Source organism: Mesoplodon bidens, assembly GCF_964165515.1.
Source record: "Mesoplodon bidens genome assembly, chromosome: 17".
In the NCBI taxonomy this organism is placed as follows: Eukaryota; Metazoa; Chordata; class Mammalia; order Artiodactyla; family Ziphiidae; genus Mesoplodon; species Mesoplodon bidens.
Genome location: NC_138174.1, coordinates 20,216,526 through 20,231,559, shown reverse-complemented (window position 1 = coordinate 20,231,559; position 15,034 = coordinate 20,216,526). Strand labels below are relative to the sequence as shown.

At 42.5% G+C, this 15,034-nt stretch overlaps 1 protein-coding gene across 2 annotated transcripts in view; it reads left to right on the top strand.

Moving 5' to 3' along the window:
• Nucleotides 1-14,139, top strand: part of LRCH1 (leucine rich repeats and calponin homology domain containing 1) — a 193,609-nt gene extending 179,470 nt beyond the window's left edge. The window contains exon 19 of one of the 2 annotated variants that reach the window (XM_081214565.1): nucleotides 13,085-14,139. In XM_081214565.1, the coding sequence (XP_081070691.1) occupies nucleotides 13,085-13,195 (111 nt within the window). In that variant the 3' untranslated portion in view covers nucleotides 13,196-14,139. Of the gene's footprint in view, nucleotides 1-4,799; nucleotides 5,109-13,084 lie in introns of those variants that run through there. The other variant, XM_081214566.1, reaches the window with a different exon arrangement.
• Nucleotides 14,140-15,034: the final 895 nt, after the last annotated feature.

Below are 15,034 nucleotides of genomic sequence, written 5' to 3'. Positions count from 1 at the left end.
GGCAGTTTCCCCTTTGCCTGTGTGGCATGCATCGGCTTTCCAGTTAAGAGTTCCTTGGGGGGGAAAGTGTCCTGTTGCTAATTACGGTTTGAAAATCACTAGACCCTTAAGGTTACTTTGAGCTGATAGTCCATGGACGCTCAGCTGCATCCCGCAGCGCCATGATTGCTTTCCCCCATCAGCTCCTCTGAGGCAGGAGAGGCAGGAAAATTACCCCACGTGCCTCAAGGCACCCTGGGAAATCTGGGGGTCAGATGATGTTGCTGGCACCATCCCAGGCCCCTTGTAGTGCTGATGCCGCTGGTCAGACTGTGCAGCTGTCTGACCTCTGGTGCAGCTTGATCTTGAACACAGGCCTTGGCGGGCTTCCAAATTCTTCACTATCTACTCTTTGTATCACCCAGGAATCTGATTTCAATTAAGCCTTGGAGTCCTGAGGCTATTTGTGGACATACTGGGGCTTCCTTTGCCTTTCCTGAGTCAGCTTGGTCATTCCTGGCCTCTCATCTTGATGTGGAGGATTCACGACTGGCTATTGGGGGTCTCCAGCTTGATCCAAGTTTAGGGCTGTTTTAGGACTCTTACTGGTATTGTCTCAGGCCGAGAGAAATCTCTCATTTGTGAAGCGTCAAAAGTATTAGAAAATAGATATGTATTTTTTTACTCACCAGGGAAGTATTTCACCTTGGTTTTATTTTTTTATTTTTTTGGAGGGGAAGACACTCTGGTCTTTTTCTAAAGGGAGATCCCCTGGTCTCTTTCTCTCGGAGGAGACACCCTGGTCTTTTTCTGAGAGAAATTGCCCTGGTCCCTGTCTGAGGGGAGACACTGCCGTCTCTGTCTGAAAGGAGGCTCCCTGGTCTCTGTCTGAGGGAAGATGCCCTGGTCCCTTTCTGAGGGGAGACCCCCTGGTCTCTGTCTGTCTACCTGATGTTAAATAAGTAGCCTTGGCCTCCAACCTCTGTAAGGAGCAAGGTCCTTAATTTAACAGACTTGCCCTGTTTAGAGGAGGAAGGGACATGCAATAGAAATGCACCTTGTTTTCTAGCTGCCCAGCCTCTCCTGTTCATTACTGTCTCCGGAGAGGAATTGGGGAGGAGGGTTAGGACAGCAACTCCATCAGCTGTACAGGGCTCTTGCCTGCCGGATAGCACAGAGGCCAGGGGTCCTCACTAGACTGTGGGAGGTGGAAGGTTTTCCTTCCATATCTACAAGGACAGGTTCCTTGGTGTCCAGCCTCTGCATCAGCCAGATGGAGTTAAAAATAAAATCCTAAAGTACACTGAGATGCTAATGATGATTGCATTGATACAAGTGGAATTATGGCTGAGTCTTCTTTTCAGTGCCTTTCATATTTGTATTTTGTTGACATTTATAAGAAGATATTATTTTTGAAAGTAATTGCAAAACTTTTCCTACTTTTTACCTGTTGTAAGGGTTTAGGACAGTTTATGTAAATGATCTGAATTTTTTAAATCGAAAGACATTCTATAAATTGAAGCTACCTTTTTTGTTTGTTTGTTTTAATCTTGAGAATAGGAGATACGAATTCCTTCGCCTCTTTGAACCTTATGTGTCTTTTTTCCCCCAAATCAATGACTTTAGTGTCAATTTAAGTCATAACTGATAAACACTTTTGGGGGATGGTGAGATTCTTATTACAAGATTTATTTTAAGTTTCCATTTACATTGGTTACTTCCGAGGTTGGATGATCAGAGGTGCAGATTGACACCAAGTTATTATTTTATTAATGTAAATTTTTAAATCCCTAATGCACTAAGAAGAGCCAGTCTCTAGCTTGTAAAACCAGTCATCTCCAATGGTTAGTAGGTGTGTATCACCATTCATGTAAAAATCCTTTCCCCCTGTGTGTCTCCTGGTGGTAGAGACACTTCCGGTCAGTGGTCTGACATTGGTACATGGTTGAGGACAAATACTTTCTCGAAGCAGCATCTTCAAAGAGCTTGAAATTGCATTCTAGATGAATTAGCTTACTGATATTAGAGTTATTAAGTGCATAAAATTGGTGATTAGTTCTTACATATCTGGAGAAAACTCTGGAAACCTTTTCCTGCCTCACTCCACTCTCTGCCAAATTACACCTTGTCAGTTAGGGCTTTACATTTTCAGAATGACCGTCAACATTCTCGTGCTATGACATTTTAGATTAAAAATACTTTGTAAGCATACTGCCTTTCAAAATTAAATTTAAATAATATTTATAAGCATACTGCCTTTCAAAATCAAATTTAAATAAACAGTATATTCTAAATTTCTTAGAATTTAGTCTGTATTATACTCAGAATGCCTGTAAATTAGACCTTTTGATCGATCTGTGTACGTTTTGGTTTCTATCTGTAGTATTTGGGGAACCTGAGTTAATCTTTAATAGTAATCGTAGTCACACACTCTTGTGTTGACTTGTATGAGAATCAGTGAACTTCTGGCGATTGTGATTTCTGTTCACTGTAACGGGAATTAGCATCTGCACTTGCCCCTCGGGACTCTGAGTGTATTAACTATGTTTTTTAAATGCCTTGCAATAATTACTAATGCTCTGTAAATACATGGTGAAATTTGGCCTCTTTCAATTTCCTTCCTTTTTAGTGTTTTCCTATTTTAATTTTAAGAAAAAAATAAAGCATAATCTGTAAGTCCCTCTTATTAAGCCTGAAATTTGGAAAGCACAAGGCTCAGAAAACTCCCAGGTTCCCCTGGCAACTTCAGCCCTGGTTCCCATCATAGCATCCTTGAGGGACTGATCTGACGGCCATGGGCTGTGTGACGGGGGGTAGAATCAGAGAGTAACCCACACTCCACACATTATGATGCTTCAGATTTTTGCCTCCCAGCCAATCTTAGACCCATACTTTTTCCTTCAGAGATCGTGATTTAATTTAAACCACCCGCTATGGAGAGTCTAAGCTTTACCCACTTTAATCTGAATAAAGCCCAGAATCTGTGGCATCATGAAATTATTTCCAGAATGAGAAGAATGGTCTGTGTTGCCTACCCATGCAAGAAGCGTACCACTGAATAAATACACTGGCAACTGCAGACAATCTAATTCTTAGTTCTTTGATGGAGTTGCTGGGGAGCAGACCAGACGTTTTCCATAGGCTTCTGGGAAATGTATTGAAATATATCCTGGAGATAAAATGATTTGCTTTTAACATGGAAATACCACTTTGGTGACAGCCACATTTTAGTGTGCATATGCCTTCTGTCTTATGTCTGTTTTCCTCAGAGTTCACTGATTAAGCACACCATTGCAATAGAAAATTCTTATTGCAATAGAAATCTCCTTCTCTTAGATGTTTCCCCATCCGTCAATTCCTGATCAGCATCTCTGTCACAGTGAAATCCATTCTATGTGTAGCTGTTTTAATTCTTGAGAAAATAACAATGGTAGCTTGATTCCTCTAAATGCGCTGAGAAAAGATGCACAGTGTGAATAGATATAGCATGATTTATTAATATCCTTTAAAAAATCTTTTGTTAAGAGGATCTCTACCTTAGTAATTTAAGATTAGGAGGTTTATAATCTTATCAACGCACCTACATTGATTATCCCTCTTTACCAGAGGGCATCAACCTAACTGCAGAAGATACGGGCAAGACGGAATCTCTATCTTAGAATCATCTTTCAGTTGCTCTGTGATTTGCATCTGCTTAGCAGTGATGCTAAAACAAAGGGCAATATTGTTGCAAAGTATATTATAAAATATATAATATATATATTTTTTAAATGCTTTGCCTAATTTGGACATAAAGCTGCATTTATGAGATATATCACAGATATTTTCAATCCTTGTTTAATTTGGAAACAAAGCCAGAACTTTGGTACATACTGACATAGCAATAATAATCATTTTTAATTTGAAGCTGGTCATTTCTGGTTCAGGAATTCAGGGTATCAGAGAACCATTTGCTTCCTGATAGCAGTAGGCATCCGGAGGTCAACTCATAGGACTATCTTATTTGTGCGTTTAGTTGATAAAGTAGGAATTTTGCCTCCTTACATGGTGACTGTCAAGTAGACAAAACACGGAGGCCTGTTCTCCCCGCCCCTCCCCCTACACATACCTGTTTAGTGGTGAAGAAATTTACATAATTCCTCTATGCAGGAATGTACCTTTATTCTAACTGCAGGTCTAAGAAGCCTCTTTTAAACTTTTGGTTTATGTCCAGTTGTGAAAATGTGAAATTTAATGTAGTTTTTGGGCACATGTAGGGACATGATTAAAACTAGCATTCCCCAGAGTTTATCAATAATCCTAAAAGGAAAACAAATTAGGCGCATGTATTCCCTTTCGGAGAGAAATACTTTATATTCAGCCCTCATGGACCAGGGTGAAAAATGCACTAAGAGAATGGTGAGGAAAGGTGGGGGTTAAGTTTTTAAGTTTGTATTTTTCCCTTTAGTAAAGTGAAGACCTAAATGTCCCAGGTGCAAAAGCTCTTATTTTTATGCCACTGCTGACTCATGATACCACTTAAATATTAAAACTGTTTGAATACCAGAAGGATGTATAAATTACAGAACCTTCTGTTCCTCGATAGTGAGATTCTGGGTGAGGCATTTCTTTGTCCTATTTGCATAGACTGTGTCGGGTATGCTGCTTTTTGTAATTAATTAAAAAATCTGTGGTGGAACGGGTTCTACCTGCTTGAAATAAGGGGTTACTCTTGCCATTTGCTAGTAACTAAACATGTGTGCTTCTTTTCAGCCGTTGTTCTGTGTATTTTTAATTGTATGCACTGTCTCTTTCTGTTCTGATGGCTGCCCTCGGAATAGGCTGACCTCTGCTCTCCGTATGACATCCTGCAGTTGGATTTTCGTCACATTCGAAAGACTGTTGACACTCTGCTGGCACTCGGGGAGAAAGCCCCACAACCACCTTCCGCCCTCCGCGCCAGGGACCTTATAAGCTTCTGTCTTGTCCATATTCTCTTTGTAGTTCTGATCTATATCACTTACCGCTGGAATGTTCTGTCTGCGTAACGCCCGCATGTGCATCCCTACACTCTGCTCTGTCGCCCTGCTCCGTGACAGGGTCCTTCCTCCCTCTGGGCCTTTGCCTTGCAAGCTTCCATCCCTGTCATCTCTTCAGTAATCTCTGGAGTTTTGAAGCCGCACGTTTCCACATCAGATTTTCCAGAAGCACAAACTTGATAGAAAACAGCTCCCATGAGATAGTTTCTCTGACTTGCTGAGAAGCAGTGAGGAAGGACAGTGTGTGTCCACACCTCTTGCTTCCTCATCCCCATGGTGCCAGCAGCAGTGCTCTGCAGTGCCTCTTCTCTCTTCCCAGTGAGCTTTGCTGCCCTGGGTAGAGGCGAAGAAGGTTCCAGAACAGGAGCAGAGGGGATTTAGCGTATGAACATCCTTCCATTGGGTCAGTATTTAAGTCGACTCCTAATTCGGGATTGGGCAATTTAACTGTAGAGGGAAGACAGAAAGCCAGCATTTGGGGTCCAATTTGGTCTATAACAATCTTTAAGAATGCCACTGTTGACCAAGTTGAAAAATACCATCTGGAGAATGACTGCTTTGCTGGCCATCCAGCTGGCTTCCTCCCTGCTTCCTGCAGCGGGAGCTGTGAAGGGCACCAGGGAGGGTGACCCCCCACTTCCACCCTGAGTGAGCCCCTCTGCCCTGCTGCCTGAGACAGAGCTGTGCAGAAGGGCGCAGGGGAGGAAGGGTCCGGCGCGGTCACAGTGCCCTCTGGAGGATCCACGGCACACCACTCTTTCTGCGTAGTTTTACTTATTCCTTGTTTGGTCTACTCTGACCGAGGCTCTTAGAAAGGCATTTTCCAAAAAGGGGTTCTATTTTTAAATAATGTAATGGGTCATTTCGCTTTTTTGTCTCTTTTTTGCTACATCACATCATAACTTGAGGTCTAGAATGTGATGGTTTTGACAGTATTTATTTTCAAATAAAGCCATGAGTCATGGAACATTCTTGGGCCTAGGGCTGGGGTTGCTATGACAGGAACCAATAAGATTGCTCTTACTTTAGAAGAATGTAGTTTCTTCAGTGACTTGAAATTTCCGTTTAACCTTTGATTCCCAGTGACATTAGCAACCTGCTTTTACGTTTAAGTAAGCTTAAAGGATTATATTTTAATAACTATATCTGCTTTCGGAGCAATGTGATCAGTTTGCAATTAAAGAAAAAAGACATTAGAATCTTATCTAGGACAAGATATTCCTGGTTCTGGGATGTCGTTTTACAATATGAGACAGCCCTGCTCCAAGGTGAAGACAGACTCCCCTATGCTTCAATTTACATCGGGTTGCCAAATATTGTTTCTTAAATTGGGGGGGGGGAGATGATGGAGTTCACTTCCTCAAGATGAATTTCTAGTTTACTCACATGGAAACAGTCTTTATAGATGGCTACTAAGAAGATAATTTTATTTTTCTGAACATTTCCATGAATCCAGGGGACTTGAGGATGTGGAAAGGTCACATAGAAGAATATATTTATAAAGATCCTTTGTTGGTAAATCAGATCAGATTTTCTAACAGGAGACATTCTTTACATGATAGTATCTTGAGTTAACTGAGCTTTTCCCTCCTGATTTTGGGTTGATTGGTGAAATACAGGGTATGTGGAATTTATCTAACGTCAGTTGTGTAATAAGTAACCCGCAGATGTACTGAATTGCCTTTGGTGCTATCTTGTACTCTTCAATCTGTAACACAATAAAATCCCTTTGTACGATGTCTAACGAGCACCCTGAGCCATAAGTTGCTTAATAAACATGTTTTGGGTGACAGATCCAAGTTTTTATGGGCCCATCAATACGTTAATTTGTGTGCATCCAGAGTCGCGCTCAGCACCTCTGTCCAGCTCTGCAGCGCACTGAGGCTTCCCTTCAAGGATCACTGCTGCTTGGATTTTTCTTCTTGAAGGGGGTGGGGGGCACAGGGGAAGAAGAGAGATGACTTACTGGGTGACCACCTGAAAGAATATTCCCTCAGTGAAAACTGAGTAGCGCAATCCTGGGAGATCAGATTTAATTTTCAGTGCTGACTTGACATAGTTCTTTGGCCCTGTTCATATTTCTGTTCTGGCATCCAAAGTATTTTTTGGATGCACTTTCACTTCTCATGTCATTAGTGTATCTGTACCCTAATGTGTTGCTCCTCTGGGGATCTGTTGGGTGGTATTTTTTCATCAAGTAGTCTGGTAACAAGCAGAGCACAATTAATTTAGCCCTTTAGGCAAAGCTTGGAATGAACTGTCCTGCCCATTACTGCTCATTTCCATTCAGAATATTATTAAGCCTCCCCATGGTTCTTCCCCAAGGTACTCACACACCGACTCATAGGCTAGCATGATGCCTGCCATTGCCACATGACTAGGGATACTTGGCCAACCCACTTGTCATCCGAGAGGTGGTTGGGTGATTTATGTGTGCATACTAAATCTTCCTCTCACAAGGAAGACCCTTTTTTTCAGTACTTACAATGCCTGATAAAAATTACCAAGTATTTATTTACATATTCTTTTTGAAATAGAAAGATCTATTTGAAATAGAAAGTTCTCTTTCTCCAGTTCTTCCAATTGGTAGCAACTTGCTACTCCGTGTCAGGATTTCCAAAATATGTGACAACTAAGTAAGTTCTATTAGTTCCTTCTAGTTATGGATTTGTAGTTCGTATGCAGCTCATTGTACTTGGGGAGAGACATATAAAACAGTGCTGGTGGGAAGGGCCCTACCGAACTCAAAAGCAAGACAGCTGAGTAGGAGTTTCATCAATGAGTAGATAAGTAAAGGCACTTGATATCCTGATATCATTATTTGTGAGTAAGAAATTAAATTTAGGACATAGTGGTTAGGGTTATCTCTCTAAAATCCATGCTGGTCTCTGTCATAAGGAAGAAGGGTGTTTCACCTACAGGGTAAAAGTCATAGACAGTAGATTAAAATTTCAGGAGCTTGAAAGTGGTTCGGGATGAGGTGAAAAATATTTTAATGTGATTTTCTTTCAGGAGATTAGGTTTTTAAAATTAGGCTTCAGATTTTGAAATTAGTTCTCAATAAACTGTCAGGTATATATAATAGAATGTACGCTTTTCTCCTTAAGACTATGAGGGTCCAGTTCCTTGCTTTTTCACTGGACTTTGTTTATGACTGTGTTCATTCATTCATTCCTCACATATTGAATGAGCACCCTTTGTACAAGACCCCATCTTGGGGATAAAAAGGTGATCATGACACGTGACCCTGTCTTCAAAAATCAGGAGTCAGCAAACTTCTGTAAAGTGCCAGTAAATATTTTAGGCTTTGTGGGCCATACCATCTCTGTTAGGACCTCCCAACTCAGCTGCTATAGTGTGAAAGTAGCCACAGACACTTGTAAATGTGTCTCAATAAAACTTTATTTACAAAAACAGGCTATGGGCTGGATTGGCCTGCAGGTTTTTGGACCCTGTGTAGTGGATCTAGTGGACAAATGAAGAATTCAATGTGATAAGGTCCTGTGATAGGTCAGGTACAAAATTCTGTATATGAAACACGTGGACAGGGGGGGCCCAACCCTGATGGGAGTGGGTGGTCTTTGAAGCCTTCCTAGAACCATGATGTTTGCACTGAGGCCTTAAAGATGTGTAGGAATAGCCAGGTGAAGGGTGTATGGATTAGGGAGGTGAAAGAAGGGATAGTTGTGTGTAGAGAATAAATGTTCTAGAAAGAAGGACTAGAAAGTAGCATGGCTGGAAAGCAGAGAACCAAATGAAGAGTGACAAGAAATCCTCTCTGTCTGGAAGAGGTTGACATGGTCTGCATTTCACATCGGAAGAAGCTGCCCCTTGGAGCCCTCACACGGCAAAGCAGGAACTGAAGTTCTCTTACATTAAAATGATGCAGACAGTTTTGTTTTAAGGTTCAATCAGTTAGTGCCAGGACTTTACATTTTAGAAGCAGACTGAACAACATGAAAAGTGCTGCATGGGTGACTTCATTTTGTCTAGCGGGTGGCCTGGCAGGAGACCTGTGACTGCTGGGGAGCATAAGAAACTATAGAAAAAGGAGAGCCAGGCGGTGATGGCGATCTACCTGCTCCCGTGAGGCATTTGCCGCCAGAACAAGACGTCTGGCCCTCACTGCGAAGAGAAACCAAATGAGCTAAGTGGCAGAGCTAATGCCCTTCCCCGAGCTGAGGGTTCTCTGATGCCCACCTGACGTTGAACTTGGTGGGGCTGGCCTGGAGAGGACTCCGAGGGCCCAGGGGCCTCTTCCTATCTCCTGGGCACAGACAGGACCTGCTCGCTGGTTGGTCAAGGACCTTATGGGGAGCAGCATGATGTCGTGGAAGGGGCCCCAGCTGTAAGATGAGACACAAGTTCAAATCCTGGTTGCAGTACTTACCTGCTGTGTGACTTCAGCAAAGTTAAACTCTCTACATCTCAGTTTTCTCCTCTGCAAAGTAGAGATATTGTATCTACCTCGCAGAGTTGTCATAAAGAAAAGACCGATGCAAATCCATAGCATTGGTGCCAGGCCTGTAGGAGGTGCCCCCAGAAGTCTTGCAAAGTTGGAATTTAGTCTTCATGGCTTACCTGCCTTTTCCAACCCTGCGTGTTGTGGCTCAGAAGAGGGGTGGGTGAGGGCATAAGAGTGAATATTTGTTTCCGCCATTGGAGAAACAATGCAAAGGACAGGACGAGTCCTTCAGAGGGGGGTCAGAATATTTTTATGCAGGATACTACTTTATGATTCTGTTCTGTGCTTTAAAAAGAAACACAACAAAAGGAGCTCATGGGTATCCGAGAGCAGTCTGCTGCTACATTCTCAGTGAAAGCCACTCATCTCCAACAATGGAATTTTAATGCCTTTAAACTCAATGTAAATACTCACCTCTCTCCTTGAGACCCATTATGTACAAGGTGAGGTGACCCTTCTCTGTCATTTCCCATCAAGCTATAAATCCACAGCAGTTCCTTCCCCACCACAACTTGTAGCTCGCTTCAGGGATCCCCTCCCCCATGGGCTATGCAGTGACAGGACTAGTGTGATGGAAATGGCCTTCTGGCCATCCTCAAAGCCCCTCCGTATTTCTGGCAGGCTCCCCTTGCTTCTCTTGTCAACCAGCATCTGAAGTCACGATTCCCATCAGTCTCCCTCCCAGTCCTGTGATAGAACAACCACAACTGCCGTGTTTTCATAAGGTTTCTATGATCTGACGCTAGTCTTCGTAGGTACCTCCAACCCTATAATGTAACCTGAGGGCACCTCAGGGCTTCTTAGGAAGTCTGAATGAAAAGAGAAAGCCAGAAAGGATGCAAGGGATACCTTTTTATGTCTTTTATTTACTCCTTGTCACCAGCTGTTAGGGTGGAAGGGAGAATTTTGAACTCTGCACCTGGTTTAGGAATGAGGAGACCAGGAAGGTGAGAAATGCCTGGGAGAGGGGATGACCTTAAGCTGACTCGGTGTGTGACACCTCCAACGTCCTGTCAGCAGGAGGCTAAGGCCTCAGTATCTTCCCATCCTTGTTTCTCTGGAGCCCCAGCCCTTCCCAAGCATGACCTCGAGCATGGAAACTCAACTCTGCAGACCACTGGCCCCCACCACTCATCAGAGGAGACATGTCACAGCTCAAGCAGGAACCAGGATAGCCCCCCCCCCCAAAGCCACGTGGCACAGAGATTAGGCTTTGTGCAAATATTAGTTCTAGAATTCAGGGACGTTTGTGACTAAACATAGGGGAACACTGAGGTCAAGAAGCAAAGTATCTTGTTCAGAATGCCTTGGGCAAATCTATTGCTTTAAAATTTCTATTCATGTTCCTTGCCCAGTGCTCCATTATTGATCTCAGTGTTTTTCTCACCGATTTGTTGAGCTTTTATGCGTCAATATAAAACCCTTTGTAATTTGATGCAAATAATTTTTTTTACAGTTTGTTGTTTATCCTTTAATTTTTTTTTCTTTTTTACACACAGAAGCTGTATACTTTCAGGTGATCAATTGTTTTTAGCTTTTCCTTTGGATTTTTTTTTTTTTTTTTTTTTTTGCGGTACGCGTGCCTCTCACTGCTGTGGCCTCTTTTGTTGCAGAGCACAGGCTCCAGACGCGCAGGCCCAGTGGCCATGGCTCACGGGCCCAGCCGCTCCGCGGCATGTGGGATCTTCCCGGACCTGGGCACGAACCCATGTCCCCTGCATCGGCAGGTGGACTCTCAACCACTGCGCCACCAGGGAAGCCCTCCTTTGTGATTTTTATATCACTTTTTCATCCCCATTCATTTACCAGAGAAAATATTAAATATGTATCTATATTTTATTGGGAGGAATGTTGTGGATGTTTTTTAACATTTAACTCTTCAACTCATCTCAAATTGATTTTAGCATATGGTATAAAGTGAAGACTTATTTTTTTCCCCAAGTAATACCTTGTACCAGGAACTTAACCATAATTAACAGCCATTTATAATATCCTACTGGGGTGCTGTGGAAGCCATAAGAATGAGGAAACTATATCCCTGCCCCTGTGGGACCAGCCTTACCAATGAAATGAGATTCAGGTGATTTCACAAGCCCATGGCAAGCAGAAGGTGTCAGGAAAGGGTACACACTGACCTCTGGCTGCGGCGGAAGGAGGGAGCACCGTCCATCCTGGCCTAGTGCCCTGTTCACAACTCAGACAGAACCTCCTTTTCTTTCTCAGGCTGACATTTGGCTGCTAAGTTGGCAAGCAGCATAAACTTGCCTCCCCTCAACACACCATGATGACAAGATAATCCTCTTTGATACACAGCAGCCACTTGAAATCATTGTTAAAATTGTATTTTAAAGAATCGGCTGTTTTATATTGACAAGTGGCCATTTCTCAAGGCCTGGAGTCAGAGATTGAGATACTCTGAATTTACCATAAGTTAGGGAAGTGGGAGGGATGGGGGATGGTAAGACTGCGAGTGTAGAGCCCACCAACATTTCGAGGTTGCGGAACAGGTTCTTAGAGATGTCATGATGTGTCTTTGGATGATCTTTTTAAGAGCACAGTGCCTGCATCTGGGGTACTTAGTGGAGAGTCCTGCATTGACACAGCAGGAATATCTGATTCCTCCAGCAAGAGAACTGCAAGGAAGCAGTGCTGATCGGAAACCTGATTGGCTTCATGTTAAACACTGTGTCCACCACCTGGGGCTTGACGCAGCTCCCAATTTCAACTGTCCTTAAGACCAGTGGTTATTGGACTGTGGAAAACACACCATCTTTGGGTAGATGAGAGGGAGTGTTTGCTGTGGAGTTGTTTCCCAGCCAAGGAGACACACTCTGGAAGGAGATTCCCTTGTATGGTATCAGACCAAGGTCAAATGACAAAATGTAAAATTATTTTGTTTTTGCTCTTTTGTAAACTGGTGGTTGAGCGTGCAGGGTGCCACACACGGGGTGAGCTGCCTTGATTATCTTCCTTGAGTAGTATGTGCTGGACAATTCCCAAGAACAAAAATACAATATAAGAAAGTAGCAGGATATTTGTGTCTTTGACAGTTTTATAAAAGAGTCTTAAAAGGGAGGCTCTTCGACGCTGTGGCTAAAATTACTTATTTACAAGGCTGTTCATACACTGTGAAGAAAGCATGCCTCCATTCCAGAGATCACAGGAAATAAAATGAACTAGATCAAGATTTATGGTCAGTAGAATGGTGTGTGGTCTGTATAAATGAGTATTCAAGTTCCTTTAAAATGTGTGAGAGGCTCTGTGAAATTTTGCTTTATAAGAATATAAGCTAATATGTTCTTGGTGGGTGGTTTCCAACTGACGGTATGTAGCTCACTTATTTAGTGTCAAGGTTTGTAAAAAATGTTTAGCTCTTTTGCACATTTCAGGATGATTGGAAGTCTTTCTAGAACAACCCTCACTTGTGGAAAATCATTGTTTTCTTTGCAAACACAGAAAAGGTCTTTGCAAAATGAGTTGAAAGTTAGGGAGAGAGCACAGTCTGAAGTGATCAGATAGGCATACTTCGGAGCTCGACTTAACTCCTGTCAGTGGTATCTCGAGATTTTCTAATTAGATTCCAGTCATCTAAAAATCAATGCTTTGTTCTTCTTCCTTTTAGGAAAAACTGTGTCTGCCCCATCACATCCTTGAAGAGAAAGGCCTGGTCAAAGTGGGCATCACCGTTCAAGCATTGCTAGATGTAACTGTAACAAAGGCTCTATTCACATGAGACCAACTCCTCTCCTTTGGGTCGTGGCTCAGACGCTTTTCCGGTCAGAGATCCTAAACTCTCCTCTCAGCACCTGCCCCCTCCAACCTCCCACTCACTGCTTGTCAGTTCCCCGACTCTAGTTGAATTGACGGGAGGACACAAAAGAAGATTTTCTACCTTTCATAACTGACTCAGACATTAAGACCTGACAGGTATTTGCCTAAAACCCCGTGAGGGAGCTGGTTGTGAAGGACCAAGCAGCTCATCAATGCCTTCTACAACCTCCTTCATCCCTTCCATGCTCACCCACTGCCATTACCAAAACACCAAGCACAGCCGTTTTGCAGCAAGATGCATTTGTTTTATTAAAACCAAACCAAACGCGATGTGTATTTTGGGGGGGTGGGGAGGGGAACTTGCAGTCAGGTTTTTTGCCACCAAATTTTTCAAGAAGTTTCTTGAGACCATTGCCTTTTAAAAAAACTATTTTCGACATACAAAATATTTATATAAATATTATTTATTAGTGAGTTGTTATTCATCCTTTGGATGCAAATTGTAAATTAGGAAACTATTTTATTACTGCTTTTTTGTGGTTAAACACTTTATTTTAATATTATAAATATTGAGTTATTCTCTATCCTCTTTGGTGTGCAAGTAGTTCTAGGTCTCCACAGTCATGTTTTCTGGTGTATATTACTCAAAAAAAAAAAATTTAAGCAAAAAGCAGGTGCTTCTGTGACAAGAACTATTTTCTGGGGAGGCATTATTTATACTTTGGTTTCTGGAACATTGGTCTTATTTATATTTCTGCATTCCATCCAGCTTCCTACATTCCAGCAGCCCTGTTGTCCCCTGATATAATGAACTGACAGAAATCAAGAGAGCACCCCAAAGTTGTTTGTAAATAGCTGTGATGGGAAAAAAAAGACATATTAAACTTGAAGATAAAATGTGAACAATTATTTTTTTGGGTTCATACTTATTTTGCTATGCACAAAACATTCACGTTTTAACACGAAGAAGTAACAAGTGTTGGCATCATGTGTCTTGTAGTGTAATTTTGCACTGTAACTTGGGCAATTAAAAGTGTAGCACCAAAGGTAGATAATAAGGAAGTGGTATAGGAAAGTGGAGATGAGAAAAAGGTTATCGTTTAACCAAGAAGTTTTTTAAGGGTAGCTTCGGCGGAGAGTGATCGAGAATTAACTGAAGGCATATAGGACCTGGATCAGGAGACCAGCGCTTTCTGCAGCTGCCCGTTTTAAAAGACGAAACTATTCTGAGATGTAGACGTGCTTATTTTATTGCAGCTTAGTTGGTGGCTTTCAAAGTAGTCCGTCAAACACGGCAAGATTCACAGCCTCTGATATGAAACCGTGGAAGTGAGTCAGTAAATTGGTGTAGTAGTTGCATGCAAGATCAAGGCGGGCTCAGGAGAAGGTTGAAGGAAGTAGCGTTTGTGAGGCTGAGTGGCCCAGGAGGGGGCAAGTTCAGAGAAAGCAATGACTAGAGAAAACCCAGCTAAGGAAAGGGGTCCGTGTTGGTCTGAGAGAGTCACATAAGACTTCACAGACACACAACCTATTTTAGGCAGTTACATGCATGTGCACTCGCCCTGCAGTTACAGACAGCCCAGTAATTCGTCTTTCAAAATCTTGCGAATGCTGACGGCATCGTCACCTCTGTGAAAAGCCATTGTATGTTTTTAGAGCAGCAGCCACAAGTTATAAGCCAAATATAAAGGCGAACACAAAAGAAAAGACACCAGGAGGACAGTATGCATTGAAATTGAACACAGACTTACATCAGCCAACGCCAAGGCTGCCCTCCTGTCTAGCAAGGAGGGAGGGGTTA